This window comes from Halichoerus grypus, chromosome 7 (assembly GCF_964656455.1).
Source record: "Halichoerus grypus chromosome 7, mHalGry1.hap1.1, whole genome shotgun sequence".
In the NCBI taxonomy this organism is placed as follows: domain Eukaryota; kingdom Metazoa; phylum Chordata; class Mammalia; order Carnivora; family Phocidae; genus Halichoerus; species Halichoerus grypus.
In genome coordinates this window covers 153,807,839-153,821,850 of record NC_135718.1, presented here as the reverse complement: position 1 = coordinate 153,821,850, position 14,012 = coordinate 153,807,839, and the positions used below count along the sequence as shown (strand labels likewise).

At 55.5% G+C, this 14,012-nt stretch overlaps 1 protein-coding gene and 1 long non-coding RNA gene across 2 annotated transcripts in view; one reads left to right on the top strand and one right to left on the bottom strand.

Moving 5' to 3' along the window:
* Positions 1 to 1,288: 1,288 nt before the first annotated feature.
* On the bottom strand, positions 1,289 to 3,312 carry LOC118552066 (uncharacterized). Its single transcript, XR_004925344.2, has 2 exons — positions 2,268 to 3,312; positions 1,289 to 1,896 (listed from the first exon to the last, which is right to left on the bottom strand). It is a non-coding gene; the product is annotated as an uncharacterized LOC118552066 (long non-coding RNA).
* A 142-nt stretch (positions 3,313 to 3,454) lies between these two features.
* Positions 3,455 to 14,012, top strand: part of PRCC (proline rich mitotic checkpoint control factor) — a 22,567-nt gene continuing 12,009 nt past the window's right edge. Inside the window, exons 1-2 of the mRNA XM_036118279.2 lie at positions 3,455 to 4,161; positions 13,361 to 13,408. Of these exons, the coding sequence (XP_035974172.2) occupies positions 3,694 to 4,161; positions 13,361 to 13,408 (516 nt within the window). The 5' untranslated portion in view covers positions 3,455 to 3,693. The remainder of the gene's footprint in view (positions 4,162 to 13,360; positions 13,409 to 14,012) is intronic.

Genomic DNA, 14,012 nt, shown 5'->3' with positions numbered 1-14,012 from the left:
ATGAAGTGGGGGAGGGGATATAGGGATCTCTTTCTTTTTCTAAGATTTTATTTTAAGGAAGTTTGACACCGGGCATGGGGCTTGAACTTACAACCCCAAGATCAAGAGTCCCATGCTCCACGGACTGAGCCAGCCGGGTGCCCTTGGATCTGTTTCTTTCTTTTTTTTTTTTTTTTTTTTAATATTTTATTTATTTATTTGAGACACAGAGATACAGAGAGAGAGAGAGCACAAGGAGGGGGAGAGGCAGAGGGAGAGGGAGAAGCAGGTTCCCCGCCGAGCCAGGAGCCCGATGTGGGGCTCGATCCCAGGACCCTGGGATCATGACCTGAGCCGAAGGCAGATGCTCAACCATCTGGGCCACCCAGGCACCCTCCTGCATCTGTTTCTTTTCTTTTTTTAAAAAATTAATTAATTAATTAATTTTTAAAAGATTTTATTTATTTATTTGACAGAGAGAGCGAAAGAGCACAAGCAGGGGAGCAGCAGAGGGAGAGGAAGAAGCAGGCCCCCTTCCGAGCAGGGAGCCCTGGATCTGTTTCTTAAACAGTTTTTAACCAGTCTTCACTTTTGTTCTCTTCCCTCCTCCTTCATTTCCAGAGGTACTTGCTGGCACCACTCCTGAGCGTTGAGAGGCTTCCACAGTAGATCAGATTGATTCTCACCATTCCCCAAGGCTGGCGTGGCTCTCAGCTCCCCAGGGCGCGCCCCATCAGCTACTGCCTTCCTCCTGCCCAAGTTGCTGCCACAGTGGTCCGCCCCTCTCCCATCTTTGTGGGCTGCAATCTTTTCCAAATGGTCTTTAATGCCTTGTCCATAAACAAGGCTTTATTGACGTTTTAGTGGGATTTCAGGGGGGAGCCAAATTATATGTCTGTTCAAGTCACTATCTATTACCGGAAGACTTTATTACTGTAATTACTACTTTAGGATAGATAATGTACGTACAGGTTGCACATTTCTGAAGGTATAAGAGGACACAGCGAGAAATAAATCCCCTTCCCATCCCTGCCATGAAGTTTTATTATCAATTTCCTTTTTTTTAAAAGATTTTATTTATTTATTTGACAGAGAGAGACACAGCAAGAGAGGGAACACAAGCAGGGGGAGCGGGAGAGGGAGAAGCAGGCTCCCGCCGAGCAAGGAGCCCGATGCGGGGCTTGATCCCAGGACCCTGGGATCATGACCTGAGCCGAAGGCAGACGCTTAACGACTGAGCCACCCAGGTGCCCCTATTATCAATTTCTTTCTTTTTTTTTTTTTAAAGATTTTATTTATTTATTTGAGAGAGAGAGAATGAGAGAGAGCGAGTACATGAGAGGGGGGAGGGTCAGAGGGAGAAGCAGACTCCCTGCCGAGCAGGGAGCCCCATGCGGGACTCGATCCAGGGACTCCAGGATCATGACCTGAGCCGAAGGCAGTCGCTTAACCAACTGAGCCACCCAGGCGCCCCCCTATTATCAATTTCTTGCATGAAAACAACTTTTCAGGGCAGGTATATACCTAATGAGACAAATCATTAATCTTTACAGTAAGAGAACCCAGCTTAGACAATATTTGGGGCTTCTCTTCTCTGCAGGGCAGCAAGATGTGCTGACAAGCAACAATAGTCATTTTCCTCTGAAGGTTTCTCATTCTCTTAGGTTCGAAATCATTTCACTGTGTGTTGATATCAGGTGTTTCTCACAGAAGTAAAACAGGACTCCTTAATCCTCTACCCATTTTTCAAAGAAGAAACTTGAGACTCAGAGAAGTGACTGTCCAAAGTCACCGGAAAGCAGGCTCGGGAACCTAGACTTGAAAAGCAGGTGTTTGAGGTCAGCATCGTGCAAAGCACGGCAGCTGCGAGGTAGGCCTGGGAGGTCTAGCTTCTCACTGTGGTCCTCGGTGCACCTGCTTCGCAATCAAATGAGAAGTTTCTTAAAAATCCAGACTTCTGGGCTCCTCCCCACACCTACTAAATAGGGATCTCTCGGGCTGGGATTCAGAGATCAGCATTTTTAAGAAGCTTGGCCAGTGATCTTAGGCACATTAAAGTTTAAGAATTGGTACGCAGGAAAACTGCTCTGTGCATCCAGAGCAGGGAGCGAACAGACTTAAGGAGGCTTCATGGAGCAGGTGGCATATGAGTTTGTCTATGAAGGCAGAGTGAGATTTTAGACAAATGGACAGGGTGGGAGGAGGGGGCCACGCAGGCTCGTCTGATGGAAGATTCACTGTCTCTCTTGGTTGTTGCCATCATCATCGTACCCCCTCAGCAGCCTTACCATCTTTCTCTTTGGCCTCCTCCCCAAACCTCAACAGTCTACAGGGGCTGAGCTCCGGAGAATCTTTTGCTCTCCAGGAGCTCGGAGGTGGCGCCCACGAGGTGGATTAGCATGTGAAGGACATGCACAGAGTTGACAATAGAGGACATTCAGTCACAGGCAGACAGGAAGGGGCGAAGATGGATAAAGAAGAAAGGGAACAAAAGCACAGGTGGACAGGTACGCAATCGCGGGCAGACGTCCACGAGCTGGAAAAGGATGGACAGGAAGGTCACACGACCACAAACACCGGGCCACCAAGCGCAGAGAGAGAGAGACGGATGCAAAGGAAGTACGCAGACGGCTAGGTGGGAGGTGGGAGGCTCGGCGGACAGGGATGGGCTCAGGTGCTGCCTCAGATCCCCGAAGGGCGCTGCGGGGAAGGGACTAAGCTCAAGCAGCCGGCTCTGCCTTCCAGGCCCTGCCCATCTTCCTTCTCACTGTCTGCTGCAGAGGGGCCAGGCCCCAGGCTGGAAGAGCTAGGTGTCCTCCTGGAGATGCACCTTGGTCAGGGGCGCGGGAGTCACCCCCCCTCCCCACTCCGGGGTCACATTCACTTCAGCTCGCAGACGTGTATTATTAGGTCTGAGGTCTCGCTTCTTTCTCACTCATCCCCCACTTTCGTACACGTTTCTCGGGGACCGGCTCTCATTGGGGGGGTGTTTTATTCCAATTCCCGGTTTCAGGCGCCTCGGGAGCTGCGTCTGTTCATTCAGAGATCACTTTCCCTTTAAGCGATTTTCCCCATCAGCCACCTTCGCAGACTCCCTCTCCTTCCCGACATCGCTTGCAGTTTCTAAAAGCACTACATCTCCCATCAACCTTAGCGCCCAAGCGGCTACCCTAGGGAACTTCAAGTACCGAAGTGCTCTCCTACCCGTCTCCGTGACTACTGCGGTGACCGATGGGGCTTGTAGTCCCCTCGGAATTGCCAGAAGCCCAGAGAAACTACTCATCCCAGGAGTCCTCGCGTCAGAGGCGGGTTTCCCTCCTGGCTCTCTGCGCGACCCTTAATCCTCCCTCGGACTCTAACTCCCGCCGTGCCATGCGCTGAGCTCCCGGCGGCGGAGAATGGAGTTGTGGCCAAAGTGCCCTCTGGGAGTTGTAGTTTCCATCTTGGTGAGGCGAGGAGGAGGCGGAGTGACTCGGCGGCCATTAGCTGTGTGTAGTTGCCCGGGACTGGGAGCTTAAGTGAAGAGGGAAGCCTTACTCGGTGGAAATCTACCGTGGCCATGGGCTCCTGCCGGGGCTAGCCCCAGAGTACGGAGAAGGCGGGCTTTTCGGTGCCCCGCCCCGCCCAGTGGCGGGGCCCACTAGGCCTCCGGGCATCCCCGGTCTCAAGTAGGCCTCGTCTGCCGGCAAGGGCGCCCCAAAGGCGGGAGGCGCCATGTCGCTGGTTGCTTACGCCAGCAGCGATGAGAGTGAGCCGGATGAGGCCGAGCCGGAGCCGGAGGAGGAGGAGGCGGCGGCCCCTACATCTGGGCCCACTTTAGGGGGCTTGTTCGCTTCTCTCCCCGCACCCAAGGGCCCGGCCTTGCTGCCTCCGCCCCCCCAGATGCTGGCCCCAGCCTTTCCCCCGCCGCTGTTGCTGCCCCCGCCCGCCGGGGACCCCCGGCTCCAGCCTCCGCCGCCCTTGCCCTTCGGCCTGGGAGGCTTCCCCCCACCTCCGGGCGTGAGCCCGGCTGAGGCGGCGGGAGTTGGGGAGGGGCTGGGGTTGGGGCTGCCTTCGCCCCGGGGCCCTGGCCTCGGCCTGCCCCCCTCCATGGGCGGTGCCGGGCCCCCCCTGGGCCTTCCCAAGCCAAAGAAGAGGACGGAGCCCGTGAAGATCGCGGCGCCGGAGCTGCGTCAGGGGGATGTGAGTATCCGGGGGGGCAGCCCCGCGCGGCCCCTCGGGGTCGGGCTTGCGCCGGGCTGTGCGCGCACCTGGGCGGTTCCGGGACTGCCCGTACCTGCGGCCGGTGCTTGCGGACCGCGGGACTCCTGCCGCCGCGCGAGCCGTGGGATGTGTCCGTGCGCGTTTCTGGAAGCTGGACCCGCGCGCGGAAGGGCCACAGAAGGTCCCTGGCGCTGACAGCCCCGGCCCGCGCCCTGCGTTCCGCTCCCCTGGTGCATCTGCACCGCGGGCCGCTTTTCACTTTTCTTAGCCCGAGAACAGCGTGAGATCTGGCGCCCGAAGAAGTGACAGCAGACAGGCTTCCTGAGCCCCTGCTGGACGTTTGGGGCGCGCTCTTCCCCTGGCGCCCAGCCTCGGGCCATCAGGGTCTGAAGGAAGAGAACAGGCCTCCCAGGTTCTGTGTCGGAGGGAGGACCTGGAGTGTGTGTGGAGTGCGAGCCCTAGCCCGCATCGGCCCTTCGCTTCCGTTGTTGCAGAACTCCGGGGGGACCATTCTAGTTTCCACAGAGGAGGAGGGACGCCGCTGTGTGAGATCTTACCTGCGAAAGGGCACAGTGGAGGCGGAGAGCTGGGTGGGTCATCTCCAGGTCCGTGCCTCGGTTTCCCCGTTTAGGTACTGCCGTGCCACGTGAGCTAGCACGCTTGGGTCCTATTTCTAGAAGAGGCAGCCAGTCTGTACGTCGGAGCAGAAAACAGAAGGCCTTTTCTGGGGTGAGCACTTCGGGAATAAAGGAGACATGAAGCCTGCGGGCAGGTGGTGTTCTAGGGTCATCCCGAGTTCTTTCCTTTCTCGTTTCTGAAAAGTTGTTTGGTCAGGCCTTCGCTCCCCTTTGGGGACCTTCGGAGAGAAGCTTATTTTTGCTCTTGCCTTTCTGCAGGCGTCCAGCTCTGGCTCGGGGCCGTGTCCGTGTTTGGTCTCGCTGGTCCCTCAGCTTCTTCCCCAGGCAGCCTGCCATTCCCTGCCTCACCTCCTTTGGAAGACAGGTGCTCAGTGAGGACGTCCCGGGCTGCCCACTTGCACTGCAGCCTCCCGTCCTCCGCCTCCGTCTCCCCGAACTCGCCACCGTTAAACATGCGCTGGGTTTTATTGCTTCTCTCCTTCCACTAGTGTGCAAGCCCCACGAGAGCAGGGCTGGCTGCTTATTCTGTCCACCACTATATTCCTCCAGGTTAGAACTGCTTGGCACCTGCTGAGCACTGCCTGAATGTTTTCTAAGTGAATGAGCTCGGATGAATGTGGACTATTCATAAAAAGGAGGTTCCAGAATCGGCCTCACTGTTGTGTTCCAAACTTTCTTCCACATTATTTCCCCCTTCTTTCTCACTTGAGTCCGCCGTTTCTGTGTACAGGATCCAGAGCAGCCTTCTGTCGCTTTGCTGAAACTTACTTGGGCCTTGATTTAATCTAAGCAAAGAAAAGTCCCTGAATAAGACAAAAATAGGTTCATTTCCTTAGCCTTCTCTTTTTTCTCCTCTTCACGTTTCTCTCCACCGTGTTTGTGTCGGAGTAAGTGTGATGTCTGGGGGAGGTGGCGCTTTGGGTCAGGTGGCCCCCTGCCCCGTGACAGCGGAGAAGCCCATTTCCAGGTCTGCGAAGGCAGCCTTCGAAAACGTAGCTGGTAGAGGTCGTGGAACCTCCCGGTCAGGCTGCTTCAGGTGGCGGGTCTCACTCAGGACTCCTCAGTCTGTCCCTCCTCTGTCAGCGGAGCTCACGAAATTCCTGAGGTGAACAGTGACGCGATCGTTGGAGAGAGCCAGGTCCGAGCCCTTAGCTTCTCCAGTTCCTGTTTTCGTCCTGCCTGGGTTGGTGGTGGTCCTGCAGGAAGGTGGGGAAGGTGGCCTCGGAGAGTTCGGATGGCCAGGTGAGGGCAGCCGTTGTCCCCGCGGGTTCTGAGCGTGTCTGCTTCTAAGCTCTGTGTCCTGCATCTAGTAGGCTCTGAGTACACATCTGAAGAAATGAATGAGGTTTCCTTAAGGGCCTTCCCTTCAGGGTTCGGTGTTGAAGTAGAAGTAACTCTAAACTCTTGTTCGTTCATTCATTCCTTCATTCCTTCCTTCAGTACGGAGCTGCTTGTCTGTGCCAGGAGCCGAGAGTACAGGGGTGAACGTGATCGGCTCTGCCTACACGGACCTCACAGTCTAGTGGAGGAGACTGACGAGGAGGTAGATTTTAGGTCAGTCAGAAGAAGTGCGCGAGAGCTGGTGCCGTGGAGGCGCGCATGGCGGGCACTAACCCAGTCTAGAAGTTGGGGAGGCTTCCAGAGGGAGGAGATGTCGGAACAGAGATGAGAAAAGTGAGTAGGAGGGAGCCAGAGAAAGGGGGGTGCTGTGCGGAGGAGCACGTCAGGTTGCGGGGCAGACTGTTGCAGGGGGCGCGGCGGTGAGAGTGACAGTGCCTCGGGGGCACCTGACGTGAGTAAAGCGCTGGAGCCTGGGGAAAGGGGCGCGTGGGCCTTGGGCGCCACAGAAAGGCCTTAGTACGTGACCCTGGGGTGGTGAAGCGCCCTCAAAGGCCAAGCAAGGATTCTCTGGTCGCAGAGTGGCAAAGACCTGCGGGGAGCAAGACTGGCGGGCGCAGCGCGGGAGAGGGTGCCGGCCTGGGTGCAGGGGTGCAGGTCTGTTCGGGAGGCAGAAGTGGCCAGTCGGTCTAGGCCATTGATGGGATGGCCTGGATGCAGGCCAGGATTCAAGGTTGACCCCTGTCTTAGCTCAAGCAGCTGGGAGGGTAGTGGTGGCATTTACTGAGGGAATATAGGAAACAGGGCAGGTTGGGGGTTAGGTGGATTTAATTGGTTGCAAGTATCAGAAAGCACCTCAAGGTAGCTTGAATGATAACGCATCATAAATATACCGAGGTGCCTTGCGAAGGGCCTGGAGTCAGGAATTGGAGTCTGTCAGGGAGCCACGCAGCTCTTTGCAGGTTCGATCCATCCTTCTTTGTCTGCAGAGTGGTTTCCTCTGCTCCTCAGCCTTCCGCACGGGGGAACGATGGCCACCCACAGCCCCCACCTTCTCGTTTTGTAGTTCCTTTTAGCGAGCAGCCCAGATGGAACTACATTCTTAGTCCCAGTTCTGGTTTTCCACAAGGGAGCACATGGTCGGGCTGCTCTGGGTCAGCTCCTCAGCCAGCCACAGTCAGGGGGCAGGCAGTGTCCAGGTCTTTGTCCAGGTCAGCTTTCCAGTTACGTGAGGGAGCAGGAGTGACCCGCAAAACGGGGGATCGCCTCCTCCTTTTTCCTTATCTCCTTGCTCCGACCCAAGCTACCTCCGGGCGTTGGTTGATCGTTGATTTCGTGGACTTAGGGGATGCAGAGTTGTAAAATCAGGATACCGAAGGTCAGTGTTAGAAAAGTCAGTCTGCTGTAAGAGTTTTCGGTTTCAGAATGTGCATTTCAGAGCAAACACATTTCAGGGTTATCTGGATTAGTATTCCTGTACTTTCAGATCATTTACCCAGATAGTGGAAAATCGGCAGCTGTGAGATGGGAGGTTTCACTCATTTTGGTCATTTCTGTTAAGCAAGCCAGCAGGCAAGCAAGACTTGACTGCGGCACAGCATAGTCTCGGCCCTCTGTCGGGAGGAAGGAGCGCAGACATTTGTGGGGCACCTGCCGAGCGGCCAGCTCAGCATCGTCCCCGGTTTACAGATGAACTAGTTGAGAGAGCAGAGGTGATGGGTCTAAAATCCCGGTTTGGCAGTGGCAGGAGTCCTGTTTGACCGCAGGGCTGTGTTGTTCTGTCGTGGAGCCTGTGGGAGAGGGAGCCCCGAGCTGCTGCCGGCTCGGGGGAGGAGGCCCCGCTCGAACTGAAGGGCACGTGTCCGCTCCAGATCCCGGAGACCAGAGAGGGAAACGAGTTGATGAATCTGACTAATTGGGATAATAGCAGTGAAGAGTGTAGTAGTGACTCGAGTTTGGAGCCCGGGGGGCTCTGTGCCTGGGCCCTTACTTCCTCCTCGGCTCCTGGCCCTGGCAGCTAGTGATTGCTTTTCGGAGAGGGAGTCTGTCAGAACCAGAGCCTGAGGAGATAAGAGGGAGGCTGCCGCGGGCAGGGAGGCTCCGATAGACGAGCAGATCCCACCGGGCCCGGCTTAATGGAAAATGTCTGTTTCCGTTCTTGCTCAGCAGTCTCCGGTGCGTGCGTCTTGTCACTCTTGGCAGCTGGAGCGGAGAGGACAGTGGTGGCCATTGAGGCCCAGGCTCTTGTGAGGCCAAGAAGAAATAGATTACTTTCTTCTTAAGGCACAACCAGTACGTGCCTCCAAAGCCCCGGAGGGCCCGTTCTGGCCGGGCCCTGGTGCTCTGGGGTCTCGGACATCACCCCGTCTCTGGGTCTGACGGAGTTGACTCCGGGGCCTTCCTGGATATCCTCCTGTGGAAGACAGGTTGGCAGTTCCTCAAAAAGTTACTTAGAATTACTCTGTAATCCAGCAGTTTCTTTTTTTTTTTTTCTTTAAAAAAATTTTTTTAAGCAAGCTCTACACTCCATGTGGGGCTCGAACTCACAACCTGAGATCCAGAGTCGTGTCCTCTGCCGGCTGAGCCGGGCGCCCCTCTCGTCCAGCGGTTTGAGTCCTAGGTGGAAGGAGCTGGGAGCCGGACTCAGACACACCTGCACACGCGCGTCCCCAGCAGCCGTGGGTGACGAGCAGCGTGTTGTCCAGCCTGAGGAAGGAAGGAAACGCCGCTGGTGTCCGGCAGGGGCGCTCAGTGAGGCCGGCGGCTGCAGTCGGGCGCGGGCTGCGCGGCCCCCGCTGGGTGTTGGGAGGGGAGAGGAGCGCTGCCCCGGAGGCTGGAGGGCAGGGGGTGGGCCATGGGTCCCTGTGGGTCAGGAGGTACAGACTTTCTGTCTGGGATGACGGAAAGTTCCAGAAATGGACGGTGGTGATGGTGGTACAGCGCGGTGAGTGCACTTAATGCCACTGAGTTGCACACTGAAAAATGGTTAAAATGGCACATTTTATGTTCTGTATGTTTTGCTGGGGTAAAGGAGAAAACCCCAGTGTGCTTCTGTCCCTGTCCCCGTCAAGGAAGTTCTCCTTGGGTCTAAATTAAATGCTGTGTTCCGGGGCTGAGCCCGTCACCTCCAGCAGGATCTCCAGGGTTCCTCTGCAGGGCTCCGATGGGAGCCCCCGGCCCCGGGAGACTGGGGGGCGATGGCGCATCTCTTAGCCTGTGCCTCGCCCGCCCCCCCACACTCACTGGCGCTCTGCTGGCTGAAATGGGTTTTCTTTGTAGCTCTCCTGTTTCCTGTTAGTGTTTAGCCCCCCCCCCCAGCCACGGGGGCTTCACGTGGCCTCTGAGCCTCCACAGTGAGTCCAGGAGCTCCGTGTGGCCGCCTGCTTCTAGGGCAGGGTTGGCGCGAGTTCGTGTGAGGGGCAGGGGCAGTTTTCCTCCCTCCGCGCCCCTGGACCCCCTGGACTTGCCCTGTGGCCGTGATGTGGTTCCGAATGTCCCTGAAGCCTGTTTGTCAGCTTTCAGGGCAGAGACTTCTCTCTGTCCCTCCCTCAGAGACGGATGGTCAGGACTTCACAGGGGTCAGGGCTCGGCGCACTTGGGAGGTTCTGACTTGGGTGCTGTGTTTTGGGGGGTCTGCCCTAGCTCGTGCGCGTCACAGGATGGCTTTTAAGGCAGTTCGGTGGGTTAGGACCCGGTGTTCCGAGAGAGGGGGTGATCTTGAGGGCCCGTCGCAGCTTCCTGAATCCAGGAAGAGCAAGCCGTTCCTAAAGTCTGTACACGTGTGTAGTTTTGTGCTTTCAAACTGGAAACTTAGGCTGTCAGTACAGTGGGAACAGTGTGTGCCGTTTGGGAGAGAAACGGCATTTCCTCGGCGCGCCCCTGGCCTCCAGCGGCCAGCAGTCAGGCTCACAGTAGCCTCGTTCTGTTTGTCACAGGATCTGAAGAATAGGAACATGCTTGTACGGTTTTATGGATGTCATCGTCTTAAACTTGGCTAAGATTTGTTTTCAGATTGTTGCAGTTGAACCTGTTATGTAAGGTGTTGAAGTTAAGTTGTGCCCCCGGGCCTCGCAACCGCTCTGCGCCCCGCAGTGAGGTGGTTCTATGGGGTCTGCGGGAGGAGACGGCGTCACGGTCAGAAGGCAGGGGTGGTCAGGAGTCTCCGAGGCCCCTGGAGGCCGGGGCTTCGGGCTGTGTCTTCGGTTGAGTTTGACATCTTGCAGGCCAGAGAGAGTGATAATCCCTGAGCTCTGCCTAGAGGTTTAATTATGTACATCCTTGTGGCCAGTAGCCCGTGCGGTCTTGGTTGTGCCGTGTGTGCTATGTCCAATGGCTTGGGGGTGGCAGGTAAGTAGCAAAGCCGAGACTCAGACTTGTATTTCTGATTTCGTGTCTGTGCTCTCGTGTGCTTCATGCGGGCTCTCGCGGGGCGTGCTCGCTGTGGCTCTGGGGCCTGGGCAAGCACGGGTGGCGGGCGTGTGTCCCTGCGGAGACGTGGGCGCAGAGCGGGTGCAGGGCCTGGTTCTGCTGCGTTCTAGCTGCTGTTTGACCTCAGCAAGCCTCACCTCCCTTACCCGCAAAACTGAGGCGGTAACATCTGTCGGGAAGTGTTGCCGGGAGGACGAAGTGAAGCATCGTGAGTTGCTGGCCACCTAGACGACTGTCCTTCCCTTTACAGCCTCTTCCCTCATCCCCCACATTTAAGTACCAGGACAGACTCCCCTTACGGGTTTCGTCATACGTATGCATCCGGCAGCAGTTAGTGATGGCAATCGTTGTGCGCACAGACTCCTGTGAGGTGGTCTTCAGCTATATGGTGGAAAAGGCAAGGATATGAATGAGAATAACGTCACATTCAGGGCCGTCTAGGTGGCTCAGTCGGTTGAGCGTCCAGCTCTTGGTTTCAGCTCAGGTCATGATCTCAGGTCGTAAGATCAAGCCCCGCGTCGGACTTTGAGCTGAGCATGTAGTCTGCTTGAGGCTCTCTCTCGCCCTCCGCTCCTCCCTCCCCTCATCTCATGTGTGCTCTCTCTCAATTAATATAATTTGTAAAAAAAATTAAAAAAAAGATGTCACATTCACAGAGCAAGCACAAGTGGATCAGGGTTAGCATGATGCCACCCCAAACAAGTGAGTTATGCAGGGACACGGTGAAAGAGAGCACAGTGAGAGTCACCAGGAAGATTCTCGGGACTTTGGCGTCAGGAGTCCAGAGCGCAGACGCAGGAGAGTACCCGGCGGCTGAGATAGAGGCACAGGGACGGGGTGCTAAGGTGAGGCCCCCACATGCAAGAAGGAAATGTAGGACCAGCAGATCTTTGAGGGGATGTTTGAACCACACTTGATGTCCTTATGTTTGTTTGTTTATTTATTTATTGAGACAGAGAGAGATCGAGGGAGAGAGAGGCAGAGGGAGAGGGAGAACCTCAAGCAGGCTCCAGGAGCCCGACGGTGGGGGGGATGGGGGACTTGATCTCTTGACCCCGAGATCACGACCTAGCTGAAACCAAGAGTCGGAAGCTTAACCAACTGCACCACCCAGACGCCCTTTGATGTCCTTATGTTTTACCGCCTTCGTTGCAGTTACTGGGGTGCTTGTCTTTCTTCTTACTGGACCGAAAGTTTCTTGAGGGCAGGGACTTCTTTCATGTCACAGCACACACACAAAATCTTTGAAGCACACCGGGGTGAATAGTCTGCCTACCTGGTGCCTGTGGGCAGAGTGGATCCGCATTGTCTTGCCTGGGAAGTTCTGTCTACATACGGAGCATGGTGTGTTGCATAGAGTAGGTTCTCGGTTACTGTGAGGTCCTCATAGCCGATGAGCCCAAGAAGGAACTTGTGGGGTAGGAGGGTCAGCTGAGAAAGTCAGGCAGAGGGTTTGAGTTCTTGCAGAATCTTGGAGGTGAACGGGTCTTGGAGGACCATTATGTGCAGATGCCCAAACCAAGGCCCCGAGAATAAACAGAAGGCTTTCAGGGTTCTTGGCTTGGGGATTAACTTTTTATTTTTATTTTATTTTTAAAGATTTTATTTATTTATTTGACAGAGAGAGACACAGCGAGAGAGGGAACACAAGCAGGGGGAATGGGAGAGGGAGAAGCAGGCTTGCCGCTGAGCAGGGAGCCCGATGTGGGGCTCGATCCCAGGACTCTGGGATCATGGCCTGAGCCGAAGGCAGATGCTTAACGACTGAGCCACCCAGGCGCCCCGGGGATTAACTTTTTAAAATAGAGTGGTAGGGCGCCTGGGTGGCTCAGTTGGTTAAGCGACTGCCTTCAGCTCAGGTCATGATCCCGGAGTCCTGGGATCGAGTCCCACATCAGGCTCCCTGCTCAGCAGGGAGTCTGCTTCTCCCTCTGACCCCCCTCCCTCTCATGCTCTCTGTGTCTCATTCTCTCTCTTGCAAATAAATAAAATCTTAAAAAAAAATTAAAAAATAAAAATAAAATAAATTAGAGTGGTAAAGCTTGCTGTTCATATGCCTTGCACCTTTCTGAGAGGATGCTCAGGAGCTGGTGCTGAGCGCACGTTCAGGTTGTTTTCAGTGTGAGAGCTTGTATTAGGAACGGTCCCGGTGAGTCAGAGGGTGACACAAGTGGCCTCCTGTCTTGTCCCAGGCGCTCCCCACTGGCTCGCCTTCTTCCTGGACACGAACAACTCTGTCTGGCAGACAGTAGATCATACTTGGAGAGAGAATGGATTTCTCCAATGGCTTTGACCTTTAACGCCGCACAGAAGAGTAGTTAACACACCACTTACTCCCGCCGGACTTCCTGGGCCGTGTGGTTATGTAGTGTGGATGAGTGGTTTCAGAAGTGAGGCTGAGGTGGGGGGCGATTGTGGGCCAAATCCCATTCATCTTCTCGTGGACAGATTTATAAGGAGAAGAACGGGCATAGCCTTTTCTTTGCACCAAGTCTAAATGGGAGGAAAGAGTTCTACTTTGACGGAATAGAAATTGATGCAAGAAAGCCATGCAACAGGTGTGGGGCAGGAGAATGGGTGGCCTGGGGAGGTGGGCACTTCCCCTTCCTCTGACGTCTCAGGCCGGAGGGGAGCTCAGCCCTCGGGCACTTGGTGGGGCAGGGGGCAAGATGCTGGCGCCCTGGGTGGCCCTCCTCCCGTGCCCCTCATCTGACCCAGTGCTTCCTCTGCTGCCCTCATGCAGGAAGGCCTTATTCCGTTTCTTTTTCTCTTAGTCAGATTCCGAGGAAGATGAGCCTTCCAAGAAGAAAACTGTCCTTCAGGTAAGCTTCGTGACGTGGCAGAAGCCACCTCTTCTCTTTCCCTGCAGCTTCCTGAAAGCGGGAGTTACGACGCCTGGCAGTTTCCACAGCGCGCTTAGAGCAGATGCAAGTGCTGGAGGACCGACTGTTCCCGGGTGGTTTTGTGTTTCTGGGTGACACCAGCCCTTGTGCTCCCTGCCCTCCCCTCACTGCTCCTGGGGCAGGCGGGGGCGGGCCGGGGGACGTGGAAACCAATGGATGAGTTACATTTCTGCTCCAGGGATTATGTAGGAAGGTAGAGTAGAGGGAATGGATCGGTCAAAACCATGTGAGGGAACGTCTGTATTTTAAAATGCTCCATCTTCTTCCCGTCTCATGTTTTTTTTTTTGAAAAAAAATTTTTTTTAAGATTTTATTTATTTATTTGACAGAGAGAGACACACCAAGAGAGGGAACACAAGCAGGGGGAGTGGGAGAGGGAGAAGCAGGCTTCCCGCTGAGCAGGGAGCCCGTTGCGGGGCTCGATCCCAGGACCCTGGGATCACGACCTGAGCTGAAGGCAGACGCTTAACGACTGAGCCACCCAGGCGCCCCTTCCCGTCTCATTTTTAACCTGGAAAATAAA